The sequence below is a fragment of the Salvelinus alpinus genome, chromosome 31, assembly GCF_045679555.1.
Source record: "Salvelinus alpinus chromosome 31, SLU_Salpinus.1, whole genome shotgun sequence".
Lineage (NCBI taxonomy): Eukaryota > Metazoa > Chordata > Actinopteri > Salmoniformes > Salmonidae > Salvelinus > Salvelinus alpinus.
The window spans coordinates 9,039,400-9,061,741 of record NC_092116.1 but is presented as its reverse complement, the minus strand read 5'-3'; the positions used below and the strand labels follow the sequence as shown (position 1 = coordinate 9,061,741).

Genomic DNA, 22,342 nt, shown 5'->3' with positions numbered 1-22,342 from the left:
CTACTGCCGGCCACTGGGCTTCTATATTCCAGAGTTTGTAGTGAGTGGAAAAGCCAAACGGATGCTTCACATTTATACATCCGGTGAAATATCTGTCTCATCGTTTTAGCTGTGCTATTGTCCCACTCACTCCATTTTCCCCAAAGTTATTTTAAGTAGCGCATTTCTCTTTGTGGGACATGATCGCCATCTTGTGGTTAGTATGAGCATGGAATTATAATCATATTTCTAGGGGTGAAAAATACATAAAGATGATCATATGATATGATATTGGAAGGGATAAGATAATTTCTTGACCCAAATATTCACACAAATAAATCCATAATAATTTAGCGATATTAAAATGTGAAAATTGTATTTCTCAATCTCAAGTGTAACAAATAATTGAATTAAATGTCTACTCATCACAAGATAAAAAAGTTTACGTTTCTTCCACCTGAGCGAGTCTGACCACAAGTCAGAGACCACTATGATGACACACCAAATGTGTTTGATGGATCGCGGGAAAGGAGCAGGAATATGCTTTTGTAGGCTACAGTCCAAGCTATGTCTTCCAATGGTGCGACTGTTGTCGGCATCCAAAGATTATCCAATTTGAATAAACGCTATGGATGACAGCAGTGGTGTAGTCTACGGCGATACGGATATCACTTATTATTGATATCTACATAGCGCATTGATGTGAATCACACTGCTGCTCTCTCATTTAGCCATTTGCGCCTTACGGATTGTGGTTGTTGTTGATGTCTGTTCACAAATCTAAATGTGTATTTGAACCCAATAATGGTTGAATTCCAGAAGTTTAGTCTGCCTATCAATCATTGTTTTTGAAACCAGTGGACAGACAGTGAAAAATGCGCTCTTGCAACAGCGGATCCAAGCCTGTGGAATAAAAGTGGAGCTTTCATTGCTCATTCTAATTCATGCTGATAAAAAAATCCATAGACCTAATGGACACATGCTCAAACTTACACCCTTTTGATAGATTTAAAGGGGCAATCGGTAGTTGCTACATCCATTTTTGGATTTATAAATTATATATAACCATTGATTCTTGAAGAGATTCCATGAGAACCCAAAATATAAGCCTGTTTTACTCCAATGTTTGTAAACATTGTAAATGTAAACAAACAATGTATAGCCTCAGAACATGTTTAAAATAATACTTTTTATAATTTTTATATCAACAAAATCATAAAAAAACTGAGTAGGGCTGGGGTCATGCTCAGGTAAAACAATTTGGCTAATATATACTTCCATATTTCCAAGTCCTATTCTTCAAAATCAAGGGGTATAACATTTATTGTAATGACTGGAATTCTGATAGATTTAGTTTTTTGATGTAAAGATATAATTTAATATTATTATTATATGTAGTAGAAAGTGATGGGTTAGAAGAAGCCTACATAACCAACCCATAAAGTAACATTTAACATCCATATATGACCAGCTATGTAAACTTTAACATTGATTTATCCTACAATAGATGTTGTTCAATTGGTAACGTACATTTTTGTCTTCTTCTAATGCCTCTTAAGGGGAAAGTAATCTAAAAGTAACTCAATGTAATCAGATTACGTTACTGAGTTTGGGAAATCCAAAAGTTAAGTTACTGATTACAATTGTGGACAGGTAACTAGTAACTGTAACGGATTACATTTAGAAAGTAACCTACCCAACCCTGCATGTATACCCATATATGTCCAGCTTTGACGTGGTCAATTACACAGCTTTTTTGCTGTTGTCATATATGTGCAAATATAGACAGAATGTGTCACACATCCATAATCATTTCACTTGTCATGCATTTTAGACACCTTCTGGTGGTGGGTGGGTCGTACCTGAAAAACAAGGGACAAACAAGGGACAAGTGCATATATGGCCTGGTATGCTTCATATGGTTTAACAGCTTTTTTTTGCTGACATAATGTAATGCCATGCAAATGTTGACAGAATACGTAACTTACACACCCGCTATGTCCACCATTTGATATGCATTTGAGTTAGTACAGTAGGGCTTTGTGTAAGTGCAGCAGCCCAATCGTTGGGTAATGCGTTGGATACAACGCTATATCAAAGAGTTTCTATTATATTGACAAGATACTCGAGTGACCGCTCTAACAATGGAAATGCATATCCTCAAAGATGGAACGCATGCGGGAGGAGACGGGATCAGGTGGGAACCTTCTAGCCAATGAGAGGGCAGATACGCTGAAACCGCTGATTTACAGTTTATTTTATTGTATTTTTTGAAATGTCACGTGCGTCCAATTCTATCAGTGCTTTCGTAACAACCTGAACATTACGAAACTTGTATTCCATTAAATAAGCCTCACGTAGGAAATTAGCAATACATGATTTTGTTGACCAAATTCGACATTCTCTCATTGACCTCCATTCAAAAAAAATCTCTCTACGTGGTATTATTTTCGTGAACAGATTTTGAGCGGAGCAAACCCTCTCGCTTCGCCTCTTCCTCTCTGGCTACCTCCACTATATCCTGCCAGGGGCGGAAGTCTGGATTTCTGTTCCAAACAGTAATCATTCCAAAACGGAGTGCGTAGTGTCAGCATCTTTTCGGTCGCACGCCCATCATTCGCCGTTACCATTCCCTTGTCTTCGTCTACATTTACGAAAATTTTGACATGCTTGCTCAGGTTAAATATTGCATCACAGATACGCAATTTTTAACCAACTGGGTGGGTAATAATTTTGCATCGGGATTGTGCGCTGCGCGTATTTATTTTTCTTGAGCTCTAATCATCAATCACCTGGCTGTGTTTAATCATCTACAACAATTATTTCCTGCCATCGCAGTAAATCGGCTGTGTAGCCTCCTCTCCAACATAGCAAAGGATTAAGTTACTGCTGGTGGCGGATTATTTTATTGGCTTCCTCTTGTCACGGTTTAGCTTCAGCCTTTTTATCTTTTCCAATTAAGAGGTTGTCTGAAATCGAGGTATAGTAATTGAAAAAATGTCCTTCTCTTTGTAAAACACCTTGCTATTGTATTTACCTTGCCTAATCTCTTAGAACCACACATTGTCGACCCTCTTCTCGATCATGTAGGCTACTTAACGTTAGGTTATTTGTCGTCTGTGACATTCATTCCCTTAGTTGTATTTTGTGTCCTTATATGGATATTTTCCGACCCATCTATTAAATTCTTGTTGATGCTGATAATAATGTGCCTTGTGCAGATAATCTATTTGGAAACTACACCTGCCACTCCCACAGGCATTCCTACATTCAAATGATTTGGATGCAAGCCAACGTTTCGTCATGTTGTTATAATTTACAAACAATTTGTTACTTTGGAATGTAACATGTTAACATTAACATGTTAGATTAGATTATACTGTAGCGTCAACTGTAAAGAATTGGGTATCACCCTGCATAGGCCTATAGAATTACCCCGTCCCCCCCCTTGTGTTTTGACTGCAGGCGGATCATGCCCTCTTGTCCAGTCAGCCTTGACTGTTCTTTTTAGAACTGACTGACTCACAGTATGGGGGAATTTGGCTGATGTTTACTTGCTTCCTTCTCCCCAGTATTAACATTCATTAAATGTTACTGATTAACTGAATAAACAAGTTTGTGTTGGTCAGTGCCATATCCTGTACTTTGATCTGATAGGCTTAAAAAAAAAAAAAGTTAAGCTTGACTCTTGACATTGTAGCCTGCTTGAGGTTGTTCTTAAAAGAACATGGCTCACTTTAGGAACTCATTGGCTTAGTACTGACTTGCAAAACTAGCCCCACCAGAATTCAAATACTTTTTAACTACCACTTGCATGTGACTATTTCAATATACAAGGAGTATACCAAACATTAATAACATCTTCCAAATATTGAGTTGCATCCCACTGAATTTGTCGGAACATGGACTCTACATGGTGTCAAGCATTCCACAGGGATCCTAGCCCATGTTGACTCCAATGCTTCCCACATTTATCAAGTTGGCTGGATGTCCTTTGGGTGGTGGACCATTCCTGATACACACAGGAAACTGTTGAGCGGGAAAAACCAGGCAGTGTTGCAGTTCTTGACACCTACTACTTGGTCACCGAATTGACAAAAGTGATCCGCTCGAACGCTCCCAATATCTCTCTTCACAGTCATGTCGTTCCGAAGAGGTGTGGTCAGACAGAGCAAATTCAGACACGTCTTCGCCCAGGCTTGGAAGGCAGAGCACTGCATCGATGACGTCCGAGTGTCCCGTGTCACATGGGACGGGCCCCTCTGCGCTGTGAACCCCAAATTCACCGCAGTCGTCATCGAATCAGGTGGAGGGGCCTTCCTAGTTCTGCCACTCAACAAGGTTTGTGCTAGCCCACTTAAGCATCCACCCAGGAGTTCCTGGAGAAGTTGGTACACTCATTTTGCCCCAAATTTTCCAATCAGCCCGCCCGGCCAAAGGAAAGGTGCCATGCATGAGAAATTATTTGAGAAACAGTCGCATGTACTCTGAATGACCTAAAATGATACATCCCATGTTGGTCTTTCAGTCAGGCCAACATAAGCTGTACTGTGCGAGTAGGCTAATAGTAGGCCTACTATTGAAACCGATAAATTATGTTTAGATTAATCAACTAAGTTAGGTTTCAGATTTGATTTTTTTTCTCTCAAAGTCACGCTTTTGTAAGAAAAACAGAAAAACAGTCCTAAGTCCATAAAAATAAACCACATCAGGAGACCACTTTCGATGTCTGGGAAAAATCTAACATTTTTTGATTTTTGATTGTAGTTACCCTTTAATTCAAGTGCACAGGCACCTAGCACTGTTGCTTGTTTTGCAGTATTTCTGTAGCACATGAGATTGAGTTTGCAAAACAAATGGCCACTTGATTGATGCAAATAATCATATCATTCTGCCAGGTAGGCATAGGCTACTTTGTAGCTAGTTAACATTTAATTAAGAAGACTGTTAGGCCCATCATTAGCATCATTATATTTTTCCTGTTCCTTAATTGTTTGAAACCTGGACGTTTTACTTCATGTTATGAGCCATGTATTACTTTGCTTCAAAGGACCCTATAGCCAAAATCCCATTATAGAAACATGGAGGCACTTCCTCATATGCGTTCTGTTGGTTTTCTTTCATTGTGTAGCAGCCAAAGGCGGCATCCTGGTCATATTAGCAACCCTGGTCATATTAGCAACCCATGATAGTTGTTGCATCTTTAGATCTCCCCGCTTTAATTTCTAACGGATGTTTCCATCTCTGTCCATAAAATCGCTCGCATGTGCGAAACATATACTGTGTTTTCCCGCACATTACATTATGGAACATTCGCGTGTAGGCCTATAGCCCTGTGCACATTGCTGCTCCTAAAATGTGAAAAAATTAAGCAAAACATTCTGATTTGTTCCATCAGCCTTATTAATTGATGCAGCATATACCTCTACTACACTACTTTGATACGCACGGTGGGGATTAAGAAGTGAGTATATGCAATGCCCACTAAAAAATAAGTGGGTATATGCGCTCCCGAGTGACGCAGCGGTCTAAGGCACTGCATGACAGGGCAAGAGGCGACACTACAGACCCTGGTTCGAATCCAGGCTGAATCACATCTGGCCGTGATTGGGAGTCCCATAGGGCGGTGCACAATTGGCCCAGCGTCGTCCGGGTTTGGCCGGGGTAGGCCGTCATTGTAAATAAGAATTTGTTCTTAACTGACTTGCCTAGTTAAATAAAAGAAAATGGCATATACCTGCAGATACCATCCACTACACCATGGCATCGAACCTCTCAGATGGAAGATAAGGATCAATACCCTAAAAGTGCCCACCTATCTTGATATCGTATTCCCGTAATTTTATGACAAATGTAACAGATTAAAGGCCTATTATTATAATAAACAATTTGCATTGTGAAAAGTAACTTAAAAATAGTTTATAACGCCATTGATACTCCCAAACAATATTTTTTTCAAATAACAGACCACCAGTTGAAAACCACTGACCTGGAGTTTTGTGCTAACCAGATGATGATGACCATGCCCACCTGCTTCTTTTCTACAGAGTGGCAGAATTGACCAGGCCCCACACACAGTGTGTGGACACGCAGCTCCAGTGCTGGATGTCCAGTGGTGTCCCCATGATGACAACGTCATCGCCAGTGCCTCGGAGGACTGCACTGTAAAGGTAGGTGGTGATGTGAAGGTAGCTGCCCTCTAAAAAGAAAACAAACAGTTATAGGGTTGCAAAGGGAGGGTATATTACTGGAAACTTTCGAAGTTTACTAGTAAACTACCTGAATTTTTGTTAACTTTAAATAGTTTTGGGGAATTGTATCAGGTGAAATATAGTGTCATTTTTGGATACTTCAGATTCTCAGGTGTCTTTAATTATCAGGTAAAATATGATTATATATGTATTATTTTACATACTTTTATTTATTTGACTATGTCTTTGTTGTAAATGTTTTGGCGCCAAACTGGTGGGTGTTGTAATTTAAAAAATAATAATTATTAGTTGGAAGAGTTGCAGAGTTCATTGAAAAAAATGCCGTTGTTGATTAGGTACTTTTTTCATTAATTAGGCTATTTTCTCTTGAAACATTTGGTCTATCCACTAGAAACCCATGGACATAAATTACTAAAGTTACCGTAGATTATCGGTTAATTACCAAATTTACTGAAGATTCTGGTAACTTTGTTAAATTACCGGTAGCTTTGCAACCCGTAGCAGCTCACTATTGTTTATGAGAAAAGGTTCAACCATTTGTCCAGACCTTTGCATTGATTGAGACGGGCTGTAAGATGGCATAAAGCTGGATGAATAGTCATAAGTGTTTAAAAGGAGTAAATAACAGATGCGCTGCTCTAAGATGGCCTTATGACTACTATCAAGAGTGCATATCTGTGTTGAAAATGCTGCAGATCAGCAGATGTATGCCGATGGGAGGGAGGGTCATCTGTATGCTCTACCCCTGTAACAAAGCGTTGTTATTGGTTGTGCTGTCTATTAAAGGTGTGGCAAATCCCTGAAGGAGGGCTGACTGGACCAATGACAGAGCCCGTGGTGACACTGGAGGGCCACAGTAAACGAGTGGGAATCCTAGCCTGGCACCCGACAGCTTTCAATATCCTCCTAACTGCAGGTAACTTAATCTATCTGCACCTCATTGTCGTACGTCAGATAGAGCGACATCGTCTGCACTGATGGTTCGTGGCAACACATGGCAGAGGACAATGTCTTCACCTCGAACAGTGTATGTCTGTCTGCAAGTTTGGACTATCCAGGTCACTATTCACAAGCAATGCCTCCTATGTCAGTGAATGTGTGTGCTTTAAGCTGCAAGGAAAGGTTGACTAGACATATTGATAGTATTATGACACACGTTGGTCACCACCAGTCATGATAATGTGAGACCGCTTATGCTAGGACTTTGATTTTTATGGATAATAGGTCCGTGGTCTGAGAAAGAGGAAATGTGTTTGTTTTTTTAGGGGGAAGTGTTGAATGTAGTCACAACTGCAAATAGACATGCTGATAGTGTTGGGACATAGCTTGGCCACGAGTCATGGTAGCATGTAGTACTAGTCACCCATGTGTTAAACATTGGACCTCCAGAGAAAGGGAATATGTGGTAGTCAGTCAGGGTAAACAGTGAGAGTTGAAGGACAGCTTTAAACGTACTGGAGAGGTGTTCCATGACAGACCGTTCAATTCCCAATGCATTATGCAAGCCAGGAATTGAGTATCCCTGCCTTGCAATTAACAGCATGTGTTGCACGTTTTAAAGGAGAATGTAGTTAAGGTTAATGGGAAACTGAGTATCCTTCAAGAGGACATCGGAAGGTTTCAAAAGTCAAAAGCAATTGATTTGTCTATGTATGTGTCTGTGTTACTTAGAATGGTATGTCTATACGTTTAGTATGTGCCAGTAATTGTATGTTTGTCTGTATTTTTACATGCTACGTCTCTGTATCCTTTTGATTATTTGAATGTTTTGCATATCCATATTTATTGTGGGAACTCTTTAAAAAAAACATGATTTTACAACTTTTATTGAGATCGACGTTTCGGTAAAATAAGCTTGGTAGCGTGCGTTTTAACCCTCTTCTGTGAACTTAGTTTTGTCTGTGCTCTCCCAGATTCTGTGTTCACGACTGTTTTTGACTGATGCAACTCTCTCTCATTCTCGCTCTCAGGCTGTGACAACCTGGTGTGCGTGTGGGACGTGGGCACGGGGGAGCTGGTGTACCAGATAGCCGATGCCCACCCAGACCTGATCTACAGTGTGAGCTGGAACCGGGAGGGCAGTGCCATCTGCACCGTGTGCAAGGACAAGGCGCTGCGTGTCATCGACCCGCGACGGGGGACCGTCCTCAAGGTGCTTCATGTCTAGCCCATGAATGACACGCATGCAACTGAATTGAAATAAGTCAAATTAATAGTACCAAATACCATAAGACTTCCCTTATCCTTCAAGGAGAAATTCAACAACACACAGGAGACCAAAGCAAATAAGCACCACCTTGTTCACATAATGTCATTTTTTGAAAGAAAGTGACCTTTGCCATGCTAAATTGGCTGCAGCTAATCAGCACTTGTAAATACAGCATATTTGATACAGTGCCTTCAGAAAGTATTCAGACCCCTTGACTTTTCCCACATTTTGTTAGGTTACAGCTTTATTCTAAAATGGATTAAAATGTTTTTTTCCCCCTCATCAATCTACACACAATAAATACCCCATATTGACAAAGCAAAAACAGAAATATCACATTTACATAGGTATTCAGAACCGTTACTCAGTACTTTGTTGAAGCACCTTTGGCAGCAATTACAGGCTTGAGTCTTCTTGGGTGTGATGCTTCAAGCTTGGCACACCTATATTTGGGGAGTTTCTCCCATTCTTCTCTGCAGATCCTCTCAATCTCTGTCAGGTTGGATGGAGAATGTTGCTGCACAGATATTTCCAAGGCTCTCCAGAGATATTATATTAGGTTCGGGCTCTGGCTCTGGCTCTGGCTGGGCCACTCAAGGACATTCAGAGACTTGGCCCAAAGCTTATGGTTGTTGTCCTGTTGGAAGGTGAACCTTTGCCCCAGTCTGAGGTCCTAACCTGCTCCAGAGCGCTTTTCATCAAGGATCTCTCTGTACTTTGCTCCGTTCATCTTTCCCTCGATCCTGACTAGTCTCCCAGTCCCTGCCGCTGAAAAACACCCCCACAGCATGATGCTGCCACCACCATGCTTCACCGTAAGGATGGTGCCAGGTTTCTTCCAGACATGACGCTTGGCATTCAGGCCAAAGAACTAAATCTTGGTTTCATCAGACCAGAGAATCTTGTTTCTCATGGTCTGAGAGTCTTTAGGTGCCTTTTGGGAAACTCCAAGTGGGCTGTCATGTGCCTTTTACTGAGGAGTGGCATCCGGCTGGCCACTCTACCATAAAGGCCTGATTGGTGGAGTGTTGCAGAGATGGTTGTCCTTCTGGAAGGTTCTCCCATCTCCACAGAGGAACTCTTGAGCTCGGTCAGACTGACCATGGGGTTCTTGGTCACCTCCCTGACCAAGGACCTTCTCCCTCGATTGCTCAGTTTGTCCTGGCGGCCAGCTCTAGGAAGAGTCTTGGTAGTTTCAAACTTCTTCCATTTAAGAATGATGGAGGCCACTGTGTTCTTGGGGACCTTCAATGCTGCAGGAATTTTTTGGTACCCTTCCCTAGATCTGTGCCTTGTCTCAGAGCTCTACGGACATTTCCTTCGACCTCATGGCTTGGTTTTTGCTCTGACATGCACTGTCAACTGTGGGACCTTTATATAGACAGGTGTGCCTTTCCAAATCATGTCCAATCAATAGATTTTACCACAGGTGGACTCCAATCAAGTTGTAGAAACACCTCAAGGATTATCAATGAAAACAGGATGCACCTGAGCTCAACTTGGAGTCTCATAACAAAGGGTCTGAATACTTATGTAAATAAGGTATTTGTTTTTAGTTTTTTATCAATTAGCATTTAAAAAAAATAAAAACATGTTTTTGTTTTGTCATTATTGGGTATTGTGTTTAGATTGCTGAGGATTTAATAACATTTAAAAAATCCATTTTAGAATAAGGCTGTAACGTAGCAATGTGGAAAAAGTCAAGAGGTCTGAATACTTTCCGAAGGCACTGTATGTCTACATTAACTACAGGCTGTACATAGAATGACTTATTGACATTGACTCTACCTTCCCTTATAACACCTGTGATGTTGTTGTGTGTGTCTCAGGTGAAAGAGAAGGTCCATGACGGCACCAGGCCCATGAGGGCCGTGTTCCTCTCCGACGGGAAGATCCTGACCACCGGATTCAGCCGCATGAGCGAGAGGCAGCTAGCCTTGTGGGATACGGTACGGCGGCTAGATGGATACATGTCATAAACAGGACTTTGCAAAGTCCTATGGGAGTGTATGAGACATTGACGCCTCAGAAACAATGCTCTGACTGTATGGTAGAGGAGAGTGGTGACCTAAGGTATCATGACAGTACAGGTCAGGTCAACCCTGTTTATTTTCAGTTGACTCAACTCACACAGCATTGAGGGGTTCGCTACACACACTGACCAGATCTTCTAATGATTGTATCTGTGTGTTGCAGAGGGATATGTCTGAGCCAATGGCAGTGCAGGAGATGGACACCAGTAATGGCGTTCTCCTCCCCTACTATGACCCTGACACCAACATGGTCTACCTGTGTGGAAAGGTACAGTACACCTGTTTCCGACCAACATTTTCAATAACAAATTCAGCTGGTGTCAAATGATCAATTCTCCCCACCGTATGTTTGGTTTAGCTCGGTTTATCTGTTGATCACTCTCAGGGGGACTGCACCATCCGGTACTTTGAGGTGACGGACGAATCGCCCTATGTCCACTTCCTCAGCCTGTACAGCAGTAAAGAGCCCCAGCGAGGAGCAGGCTTTCTCAGCAAGAGGGGCGTGGATGTCAACAAGTGTGAGATTGCCAGGTGAACAGGTTTTTCAGCATGTCTTTATGGTTATTACTTGAATTGTTTCTCAGTGTATTTACAGTGTATTTCGCTCTCTTTTTCACCACTCATTTCCACCTCATACGTTCCCTCTTTCATGCCCTCCCACTGTAAATCATTTATTTAATTCATTCATTCACTCTTTCATTCTTTCTTTCATTCACTATTTCTTTCTCTTTTTCGCTCTTGCTCTGTCTTTGTCTCTGTCTCTCTCTGTCTCTGTCTCTCATTGCAGGTTCTACAAACTGCACGAAAGGAAAGTAGAGCCCATTTCTATGACGGTACCACGGAAGGTAAGCTGCCATGCACACAATTTGAAACAAAAGGTCTTCCTTATTTATGACTAGAACTATGTTCAAATAGCCATACTAGAACCCCAATTACTAGCATGCCCAAAACATTGCTTTACACTAAGTGGCATGCTAATGTGGATATTGGAACCAGTCAAGCTTGACTGAATTTGACTTAAAACGCTCTCCCTGTGACCCCCTCCCTCTCTTGCCCCCCAGTCAGACCTGTTCCAGGGGGACCTATACCCGGACACGGCCAGCGTGGAGCCCTCCCTTCTGGCCGAGGACTGGATTGCCGGGCAGGATGCGCCGCCCCTGCTGGTCTCTCTGAGCGGTGGCTACGTGGGCGCCCCCTCCAAGAACAGGGACACCCTCCGCAACAAGCCCAAGCTGTCGTCACAGGGCTCCGGGACAGACTCTCCCCCAGTCCCCCAGCAGGCCGCCATGCCCACCGCAACAACCAGGGAGCCGGAGAGCGAGGGGGTGGGGGTGGTGCAGCAAAGGGTCATTCAAGGAGAAGGAGCATCCGATAGGGTGAAAAGAGAGGTGAGAATGGAGTTTGGGTGTAGGTGGGTATAGCAGTAGGCATAGCAGGGGTGTATTCACTAGTGCAAACCGTAGCAAAACTTTTGTAACCGACAACGTTTTGCAACAAGAGCGAGAGTTTCTTGGTCAAGTTCAGGTAGTCCCTCCCTGTTTTGGTCTGTTTTCTTCTGTTTTGGTATGAATAAGAGGTTAGAGATGTAGGTATGAGTACGACATAGAAGTGCCAGAGAAATGTTGAGTAGACTTGTGTAGTGCCTTGTGGATTTAGGATGTTATCATGTACAATACCAATCAAAGTTTGGACACACCTACTCATTCAAGGGTTTTTCTTTATTATTACTATTTTCTACATTGTAGAATAATAGTGAAGACATCAACACTATGAAATAACACATATGGAATCACCTAGTAACCAAAAAAGTGTTAAACAAATCAAAATATATTTTATATTCTTCAAAGTAGCCACCCTTTGCGTTGATGACAGCTTTGCGCACTCTTGGCATTCTCTCAACCAGCTTTATGAGGAATGCTTTTCCAACAGTTTTAAAGGAGTTCCCACAGATGCTTAGCACTTGTTGGCTGCTTTTCCTTCACTCTGCAGTCCAACTCATCCCAAACCATCTCAGTTGGATTGAGGTCAGGTGATTGTGGATGCCAGGTCATCTGATGCAGCACTCCATCACTCTCCTTCTTGGTCAAATAGCCCTTACACAGCCTGGAGGTGTGTTGGGTCATTGTCCTGTTGAAAAACAAATGATAGTCCCACTAAGCGCAAACCAGATGGGATGGCATATCGCTGCAGAATGCTGTGGTAGCCATGCTGCTTAAGTGTGCTTTAAATCACTGACAGTGTCACCAGCAAAGCACCATCACACCTCCATGCTTCACGGTGGGAACCACACATGCGGAGATCATCCGTTCACCTACTCTGCATCTCACAAAGACACGGCGGTTGGAACCAAAAATCTCAAATTTGGACTCATCAGACCAAAGGACAGATTTCCACCGGTCTAATGTCCATTGCTCATGTTTCTTGGCCCAAGCAAGTCTTCTCTTCTTATTGGTGTCCTTTAGTAGTGGTTTCTTTGCAGAAATTTGTCCATGAAGGCCTGATTCACACAGTCTCCTCTGAACAGTTGATGTTGAGATGTGTGTTACTTGAACTCTGTGAAGCATTTATTTGGGCTGCAATCGAGGTGCAGTTAACTCAAATGAATTTATCCTCTGCAGTAGAGGTAACTCTGGGTCTTACTTTCCTGTGGTGGTCCTCATGAGAGCCAGTTTCATCATAGCGTTTCATGGTTTTTGCGACTGCACTTGAAGAAACTTTAAAAGTTCTTGAAATTTTCCAGATTGACTGACCTTAATGTCTTAAAGTAATGATGGACTGTTGTTTCTCTGTTCTTATTTGAGCTGTTCTTGCCATAATATGGACTTTTACCAAATAGGGCTATCTTCTGTATACCACACCTACCTGGTCACAACACAACTGATTGTCTCAAACGCATTAGGGAGGAAAGAAATTCCACAAATGAACTTTTAACAAGGCACACGTGTTAATTGAAATGCATTCCAGGTGACTACCTCATGAAGCTGGTTGAGAGAATGCCAAGAGTGTGCAAACGGTGGCTACTTTGATGAATATAAAATATATTTTGATTTGTTTAACACTTTTTTGATTACTACATGATTTCATTACATTTACATTTACATTTAAGTCATTTAGCAGACGCTCTTATCCAGAGCGACTTACAAATTGGTGCATTCACCTTATGAAATCCAGTGGAACAACCACTTTACAATAGTGCATCTAACTCTTTTAAGGGGGAGGGGTGGGGTTAGGAGGATTACTTTATCCTAGGTATTCCTTAAAGAGGTGGGGTTTCAGGTGTCTCCGGAAGGTGGTGATTGACTCCGCTGACCTGGCGTCGTGAGGGAGTTTGTTCCACCATTGGGGTGCCAGAGCAGCGAACAGTTTTGACTGGGCTGAGCGGGAACTGTACTTCCTCAGAGGTAGGGAGGCGAGCAGGCCAGAGGTGGGGAGGCGAGCAGGCCAGAGGTTCATAGTTTTGATGTCTTTACTATTATTTTACAATGTAGAAAATAGTACAAATAATGAAAAACCCTTGAATGAGTAGGTCTGTCCAAACTTTTGACTGCTACTGTGACTACATTCTCCTTAACCTCCATCTCGCCCTATCCATCCATCCCTCTTCCCCACTCCAGGAGGAAGTGCTGAGCGAGGTGCTAGCGGAGGTGAAGGCCCTACGTTCGGTGGTCTTGGCCCAGGGCCAAAGGATCGAGCTGCTGGAGAGGCAGCTGGCCCACATCGAGGACGGGGACGTCTGATTGGCCGAGGGGCGTCACCACTACACCCGAAGGGCGTTCTTACTAAAACTCCATAGACCATAGCCTTACTAGAATCAACAACCGTACCTTAAGCTGTGTGCGTGTGGGAGTGGGAGGATGTAGTGAAGTGTAGCTGAGTTACTAAACTGTGGGAATCACAGAGGGGTCGAGAATAAGGTGAACTATTATAGTGAAGGTGTACAGAGACCAACTGGATTCTGCGGGTGAATCGCAATTGTATTTCCTCGTGTCCTCCTCTCTCCTCGCCTCCTCAAAACGCGTTGGAGGTATAGGTCAGAGGTTCCTACCCTCGGACCTTCTCCAATGCATTTTGAGAAGGAGGTGAGTAGAGAGGAGGACACGAAAAAATAAGGAAACACCATTGAGATACAACTCTTTAGATGCTGATTCAGTTGGATAGTGGGTGATATAGGATGAAGGGGGATAATCTGCATAGGACTTCCATACTGCAGTAAGATATGTTACCGGTTTTTATTAAGGAGCGTTAATGGTGACACTATTTGAAGGTGTATACATTTAAGTATCCAATATTGTGTATCACTACAAAACTTAAGACATGAGGATTCAATTGTAGCCTACTCACGAATCCTTATGCCATACTGTATGACAACTGGCACGAAGGTCTATGTTAATTTGGCACATTTACAAAATGGCACATCTGTCTATATTATTTTGTATAATATGAATGCACCCTCAACAAGTGTTGTCAAGTAGATAGGCAGATCATTTCCTGTTGCTGCTCTCATTGAAGCGCTCACATTGTGAATCCGTTAGGGATTGTTTAATCGGGCAGTTAGAGCTGCTAACCGTGATGCATATCAAACGTCATACTCCAGTTTATTATTCGTACTTATACATTTGTACATGTATGCATCTATACATTATTTTTCCATTCCATCATAGGAATCTCTTACCCTAGATTAGCTGAAGAGATGAAGTCAGACCATTGGTATTATCAATATAAGCTAAAATGGATATATACTGTTTACAAAACTGCACTGGTTAATTGCGATTGGGTAAGTTGTATTAAACTGTGCTGTATGGCGCCTATATCGACATATAAAGAAAAAACATTGGTCAATTTCCAAATAATGTTGATTTTGATATGGGGCTTTTTCTTACAAATGATGTGAAGGACTTGAGTTGGAGGTACCTTAAATGATTGCTATCATGTATGTTGTTAATCTCTTGTGTGATTTGTATTTACATTTTTTGCCTTCGAAGAGAAGGTAACACTAAATTTGTGCTCTCCAACTTAAGTTGTCTTAGGTGAATGATCCCCCTTTGGTGAAGCCAAAAGCAGACTGACTAGCAACATGCAGTATAATTTGTCACAAGGTGTTGTAAACTACAATGACAGTTTATAACAGAGAGCTCAAGTAAAGTGTTACCTCAGAAAATGTGTTCTCAGTAGAACAAACTTAATATCATACCATTTAAATCATAGCAGTTCTATGAGTGTCATGAGGCACAGAACTAAAGAAAGTTGCAATGAAATTTGAGGAGTTTTTTAAAACTGTGTGAATGATGTATTCCAAGTCAGTAGAACTAAATATAATCGTTTTAGAACAGTGGTATTCCAAACTTTTTTAGCTGGGACCCTATTTTTTCCGCAAGTATATCGCTCGACCCTACCCCGAAAACTAATAACAACCTTAAAATCTGTACATTATGATTTTTACGTGCACAACCATCCACAATACATTTACCCAATAAAATTGTATTTTTCAAATGATCTTTCTCAAAAAAGTTTGTATATTGTTCCATTCTATAATCTTACCCCCAAAAATGTGGCAAATAATGAACACCGATTTGACAACGATTTTGAATACCACTGTCTTAGACTAATATAGCAGCAGCTGTGGTTTGTATTTGAAGATAGGAAAGAAAGGGCATACAATGCTCAACTGTTAGACAGAACTGAAAAATAATAGTTCACTGTGTTACATTTAGATGTTTTGCAGTTGTAAGCAGTTTATACTTCACCGTTTTGCAGCCCTCGGGTACAGTTCATATCTAGCCTTATCCCAGATCCTCTTTTGGCTGTATAGTCGACAACGACCACAAGAGATGGCGAGACGGCACAAATGGGTCTGGGACCAGGCTAGTTCACATCAAGCTCATCACGATTAATTTATTTACTAGATTCATATTTATTTATGCACTGTCATACTACACATCATGTTTTGTGTGGTTGTGAACCAATAGGGGATGAAAATGACACTCCACTGTGCGACTCTTCCAATAAACAGTCTTTCCTCTTTTGCGGTTGTAGAATGGCCACTTATTAACCCTCTCAGGTCACATGACAGGAAGTCTTAGCTCTCATTGAAATTACTTCATAAGGCAGTGTATTGACGCACCAAAAATAGAAAAGTGAGTACACAAAACATTAGGAACACCTGCTCTTTCCGTTACATAGTCTGATTAGGTGAATTCAGGTGAACACTATGATCCCTTATTGATGTCATGTCAATCAGTTTAGATGAAGGGGAGAAGACTGATTAAAAAATGATTTTTAAGACTTGAGACATGGATTGTGAATGTGTGCAATTCAGAGGGTGAATGGACAAGACAAAATATTGAAGTCTCTTTGAATGGGGTATGGTAGTAAGTGCCAGGCTCACCGGTTTGACCGTGTCAAGAACTGCAACGCTGCTGGGTTTTTCACTCTCAACAGTTTGCCGTGTATCAAGAATGGTCCATCACCCAAAGGACATCCAGCCAACTTAACACAACTGCAGGATGCATTGGAGTCAACATGAGCCAGCATCCCTGTGGAATGCTTTCGACACCTTGTAGAGTCCATGCCCTGACGAATTGAGGCTGTTCTGAGGGCAAAAAGGGTGCAACTCAATATTAGGAAGGTGTCCCTAATGTTTTGTACACAGTGTTTACAACCAGTAGTACAATTATTTAGTTTCATATTAAACACAGTACATGAATGTTTATGATACACTGTGTAACACAGTGGTTATCTTGTGTTATCATACAGGGTAAAGCAAGCATGTTACTAAGGCTGTTCAGATTGATTCCTCAGAGAAGGGGGTTTCTTTGGAAAGAAGAAAATTAGAGTCAGTGGAAAGAACTCAATGAAATTCTGCATTACAAATGGACCATCAAGTGTAGTCCTCCCACAACGTTATTGCTGAAATTTAATCAAACTCAATTAAGAGATCACACAGTGCATTTGTTAGTAGGTTTTAAACATACAGAATCTGTATGGGTACCCAGTAGTGTCTGGTGTTGTGTTTGTACTAGCCAGTGGAGCACATAACAGGATGTGGTTCAAGGCTGAACGCACATCAGCTCTGTGCATTTCTTTTGAACCTGCCCGTGTTCCATCATTCACTTCCTGCTTCTGGGCTCTGCAGTGTCAGCTGAGTGGTTCTGCACTTCAGCGGACAAACTCAACTCTAACCATGCATTGACTGTTTAAAACAAATAAAAAAAGATGTAGAAATATTATTTGTATAAGTCTGGATAGAACAAAATGGGACCTGGTGCAACTCAAATACATCTCACATCTCACTTGCTTAGGCTGCATTGATGAGAGTTGGTGTTTATTAGCAGAATCAGTAGGTCCAGTTATGTTAATCCACTTTATGCATCTTTGAACTTTGCAGGTACAGTATGTTCATACTGTAGGTGGGTTCCTTTGCAGCTGTTAACTTCCTATGGCTGTACAAATAAATTCCATAGCATATTGGAGACATATTAGATAAGGTTTACTTGAAAAGTAACCAAACCACAACCTTACCTACACCAACTGTCACACCTTCTGTCATACATGAAAGCACACTACACCTTCCTCTTTCTATATTTGGGTGCACATTTGCTAATCTCTGCGCTTTACTCTCTCTCTCTCTCTGTCTCTCTCTCTCTGTCTCTCTCTCCACCCACATTATATCCCCCTCCTGCTCTATTTCTTACATGCCCTTCTTTAAAAAAAAAAGTTCCACCACTGACACGCCTGTGAGTTCTTGCTTCCTCTCTGGGTGTCTGTTTTTTCAAAACTCCTAAAGCATGTTCATTTAAAGCAAGACATTGGTGAGTTTTATAGATTTTTTTAATCTACTGACCATAATTCAAATTTTCCGTTTTCTATCTGACATTTATTGTATCATCTTTCCACTCTCTCCATGTCCATCCTCAGCTTCACAATCTCCTCCCAATCTCTTTCCACATCTCCTCCTCACTTCCCTACCACCACTGTTTCTCTCCTTCCACGCTGTCTTTATTTTCTCTGTCACATCAACTCTTTGTCTGTGCCTATGTTTTATTTACTTTCAGAAATGTAGTAAGAATCTGTATTCGGGTCTAAAGAGTGTAGTTAATACTTCCATATCAAGTGGGCTTTTAATTTAAACATTTACATTATCTGTATTAATTTATGGTGCATAGGTAATAGACATATAAACAGATGGAGTATGCTAACAGCACATTGCACAGTGCGATCTTTATTCATCTATGCACCGCGCCAATACTGTACCATGACTGCCTATTACATGTGAAAACATGTAAGGTCATATGCAGAAATGTAAAGGCATTGTAGAATGTAGAAAGAGAGAGAAAAGATTGACTATCATATTTTGTGGCGGCAGGTAGCCAAAAGGTTGGTGGATCGAATCCCCGAGCTGACAAGGTAATAATCTGTCGTTCTGCCCCTGAACAAGGCAGTTAATCCACTGTTCCCCGGTAGGCCGTCATTATAAATAAGAATTTGTTCTTAACTGACTTGCCCAGTTGAATTAAGGTTCAATAAAATATATATATATATATATTGCATAGTCTAATTGGTAATCTAGTTGAGATTAGCTGTGCTTTGTTAATAACTTTCATCTGATGAGCAGAATGTCACATTTGTACATCATATGAAACAACACGTCCACATACATGAATCCAATTGCATTCATGTATGAACTAGAAATATTTGTTAGTCTTCTTTATTATATTCAATTAGTGTTCAATGTGTCAGCTATCCACACAGGCCAGGGAGGGAGAACAGGTACACTTATTGCAAAACGTATGTTTTTAAATAACTTGTTGACATCCATATCTATGTATATAATAGTTGAAACAACAACAAAAAATGAAACTTTTATTTATTGAGACCAGGGTCTCATTTACAATACAACAAATTCAAAATGATCAATAAAAATAAAATAAACTACAAATTACAGAATCAACACTACAACTTCAAACATCACAAATACAATTATTTAGATTGAATCCAAACAGTTGCAATTCACATTAAATTCATTCAACTTTAAAGTCCTAAACTGCCATAGAGGCACCAGAGTCTAGATGTTGGGAGTTTTGCAGGCTATTCCAAAAATGGGGGGCATTAAAACTGAAGGCGGATTTACCTAGATCGGTATGTACTAGTGGAACCTCGAGAGGTAACCATCCCTGTGAACGGGTTTGGTGTCTCATATTTTTACATTTTAACAGTGAAGTGAGGTATGTTAGAAGCTTGGGTAGTAGAGCTTTGTAAATTATAAGGGAGTAATTAAATGATCTACGGGACTTTAATGAGGACCAGCCAACCTTTTTATACAGGATACAGTGATGCATATTAAAACTGTCACCTGTAATAAAGCGAAGGATGCTATGGTAGATGGAAATATGTGGGGCGGAAATGTAGATTTTCTGTAAAAAAGTGAGCAAGACAGAGAGAGAGAGAGAGATCGAGAGAGAGAGAGAGAGAGAGAGAGAGAGAGAGAGAGAGAGAGAGAGAGAGAGAGAGAGAGAGAGAGAGAGAGAGAGAGAGAGAGAGAGAGAGAGAGAGAGAGAGAGAGAGAGAGAGAGAGAGAGAGTACGCTGGCTTCCTGTTAGTGAGTCACTCAGGCAGAATCATGGCTTCACAGACACTTCCTGTGTCTGAATGTGTGGGATGCTGCATATATAGTGACAGTACACTGTACAGAACAATACAACAATGACATGACACGTCAACTACCATGAAATGACACCTGTCAGAACCATTTATAATCAGTCACCGTGACACCTGACCAAACACCTCTGTGGTGTAATGACACATTTATTGTATTATTATTCATAGGCAGGTTTCAGGCTGCATTCAAAACAGGCCTCACTTTATCCTTTAAAAAAAGTGTGGGAAAATCTACGTTTCTGCCACATATATTTCTTTAAGGTGTAATTATCTGTTTTAAAGATTTTGCTGCATGGATATTGACATGTTTTGGGCAGTAGGTAACTAATGATCCATATACTTTATTTACAGATCCAGTAATACATCTATGTATGGATCAGCTGCAGTTGAAAGAAAAGAACACCCTCAATTTCCAGTAAACTAGATCTCCTTCACGGCAGAGTTTGGCCTTGGATTCCTTCAACTTTTCGGATAACTATTTGAAGAGGTACGTTGCGAAATCAAATCTATCTGAACCCGTTCACCCCAATAAGGGTGGATTTATGGTTTTGAAATTCTGAGAGGATTTATTTTGTTCGAATAAAAGGCCAAGCATGACTGGACTTGAACAGCTTTAGATTAAGAGACTTGTATTTTGTGACTGTCAAGGTGGGGTCAATTCCATTTAAATTCGGTTTGACAATTGAAATATAATTGTTACAGTGCAGATCAGGCCAAACAAACACTTCAGGATCCGAATCATACAGACAGTGTAAAACCCTTTAGATCCAGATTAATTTGGCGTTCAGATCCCAACCAAATGTCCCTTTCAAATGTCAGTCTAAACAGTCATTCCAATTTTACTCTTCACTTCTAGGCATGAACAACGTATATGACAAAACCACATCCACCAGAAAAGTATTGATCGCCTTCTTCATCCTGGTCTTCCTTGTTTGCCTCCTGATCTCCCTGTACATGTGGCTGAACCGCAAGACTAATGGCCAGTACACAGTCCGCCAACTGGTCTATGGGCAGGATGGGGCCAGGGACCGGATCATGGGTGGGGTCAGAGTCCTGGAAGTGCGGCTTGGGCGCCGGCTGTGGCCTCTCGGCGCGGATGAGGAGGCCATAAGAGAGGAGGAACACAAAAATGAAGAGAGGGATGTGGAGAGAGGGAGCGAGGGAAGGGAAAGTGAGGGGGAGGAGGAGGAGGAGGGCGATGAGAGGGAAGACGGAGGGGATGACTCGTCGGACGACTACTCCAGCATGGAGGGCTGTGACCTGAGGGAGAGAGCAAAGCTCACAGGCGAGAAGGAAGAGATAAGAGAGTGTGAGGAGAAGAGAGAGGAGAATATGGAGGAAAAGGGGGAAAGCAAAGAGGATGGAGAGAGTGATGAGGGAGCAGTGGGAGGAGAAAAAAGTGGAGGAGGAGGTTTGCTGATAGACCTGCATCAGTTCTCTGGTAGTGCCATCTGGTCTGAAGATAGGAGTGAGGGAGGCAGAGACAAGGATGATGTGACTGCATTGTGAGGGAAGGATCAGCGAGGGAAAATAGTTCCATATTTCATCTTTGTACAGCAATAGCGCTTGACAGTAGGTTTTGTCGTCATTATCATCATAATTGTAAATTGTAAACCTTACAAACCAGTGTTACAACCAGATTACAACAATCAGAGCAAAGAGCAACAGAGACAAAAGTGTGAAAGAATAAATTAGAGTGAATAAAGGGATTGACAAGAGCAACAATTGCAGAATGAATACATTAAACAATATGAATGTTTTTGAGATATTAAAAAGCTTTTGTATAGGTTTCATATGATGAAGCTCAGGTTTTGGGTGGCACTGTTTTCTGCATTAGTTTTATTACTATTGGATTATTTGTGGCGCAGTGGTCTAAAGCACTGCATATCTGCGCTAGAGGCCTCAATACAGATACCCTGGTTCGATTCTAGGCTGTAACACAACCAGCTGTGATTGGAAGTCCCATATGGTGGCGCACAATTGGCCTAACGTCATCCGGTGTAGGCCGTCATTGTAAATAAGAATTTTGTTCTTAACTGATTTGCCTAGGTTAAAGGTTAAATAAAAAAATAAAAAAATGTGTGTTTTGTATATTTTAGGAATATTTGTTTGTATTGAAATAAAGGGCCTAATTCGAATTATTACTTGAGTTTTTTTTAATCACATAGAATAATTCGTGTATAATACTTTCACATTTTAATATCATAAATATAATTTCAAACAACCTAATCCACCTAATCTTTACCTGTTGCAAT

The 22,342-nt window shown here is 41.2% G+C and overlaps 2 protein-coding genes across 4 annotated transcripts; both read left to right on the top strand.

Moving 5' to 3' along the window:
* The first annotated feature begins 2,513 nt into the window (after positions 1-2,513).
* Positions 2,514-16,455, top strand: LOC139561011 (coronin-1B-like). Of its 2 annotated transcripts, none has more exons than XM_071377811.1 (11): positions 2,514-2,699; positions 4,118-4,320; positions 6,027-6,149; positions 6,978-7,107; positions 8,162-8,343; positions 10,230-10,349; positions 10,597-10,701; positions 10,819-10,964; positions 11,221-11,278; positions 11,495-11,821; positions 14,048-16,455. In XM_071377811.1, the coding sequence occupies exons 2-11, from the start codon at positions 4,120-4,122 to the stop codon at positions 14,168-14,170; spliced, it is 1,515 nt and encodes a 504-aa protein (XP_071233912.1). In that variant the 5' UTR covers positions 2,514-2,699; positions 4,118-4,119; the 3' UTR covers positions 14,171-16,455. The 2 variants fall into 2 exon arrangements, with proteins under 2 accessions (XP_071233912.1, XP_071233911.1); XM_071377810.1 differs by having other exon boundaries at positions 2,515-2,959.
* A 1,583-nt stretch (positions 16,456-18,038) lies between these two features.
* Positions 18,039-22,228, top strand: LOC139561010 (high mobility group nucleosome-binding domain-containing protein 5-like). Of its 2 annotated transcripts, XM_071377808.1 has the most exons (4): positions 18,134-18,241; positions 18,796-18,836; positions 20,439-20,574; positions 20,944-22,228. In XM_071377808.1, exon 4 carries the CDS (start codon positions 20,946-20,948, stop codon positions 21,594-21,596), a length of 651 nt encoding a protein of 216 aa, XP_071233909.1. In that variant the 5' UTR covers positions 18,134-18,241; positions 18,796-18,836; positions 20,439-20,574; positions 20,944-20,945; the 3' UTR covers positions 21,597-22,228. The 2 variants fall into 2 exon arrangements, with proteins under 2 accessions (XP_071233908.1, XP_071233909.1); XM_071377807.1 differs by lacking the exon at positions 18,796-18,836 and having other exon boundaries at positions 18,039-18,241.
* Positions 22,229-22,342: the final 114 nt, after the last annotated feature.

What these genes read in the sequence shown, in the direction of transcription:
- LOC139561011 (XM_071377811.1), top strand. Translation starts at nt 4,120, where the DNA reads ATGTCGTTCCGAAGAGGTGTGGTCAGACAGAGCAAATTCAGACACGTC. An exon ending in CGGAGGACTGCACTGTAAAG is followed by an intron (nt 6,150 to 6,977) that starts GTAGGTGGTGAT and finishes TGTCTATTAAAG; the next exon opens with GTGTGGCAAATCCCTGAAGG. An exon ending in GACGGGGGACCGTCCTCAAG is followed by an intron (nt 8,344 to 10,229) that starts GTGCTTCATGTC and finishes TGTGTGTCTCAG; the next exon opens with GTGAAAGAGAAGGTCCATGA.
- LOC139561010 (XM_071377807.1), top strand. Translation starts at nt 20,946, where the DNA reads ATGAACAACGTATATGACAAAACCACATCCACCAGAAAAGTATTGATC.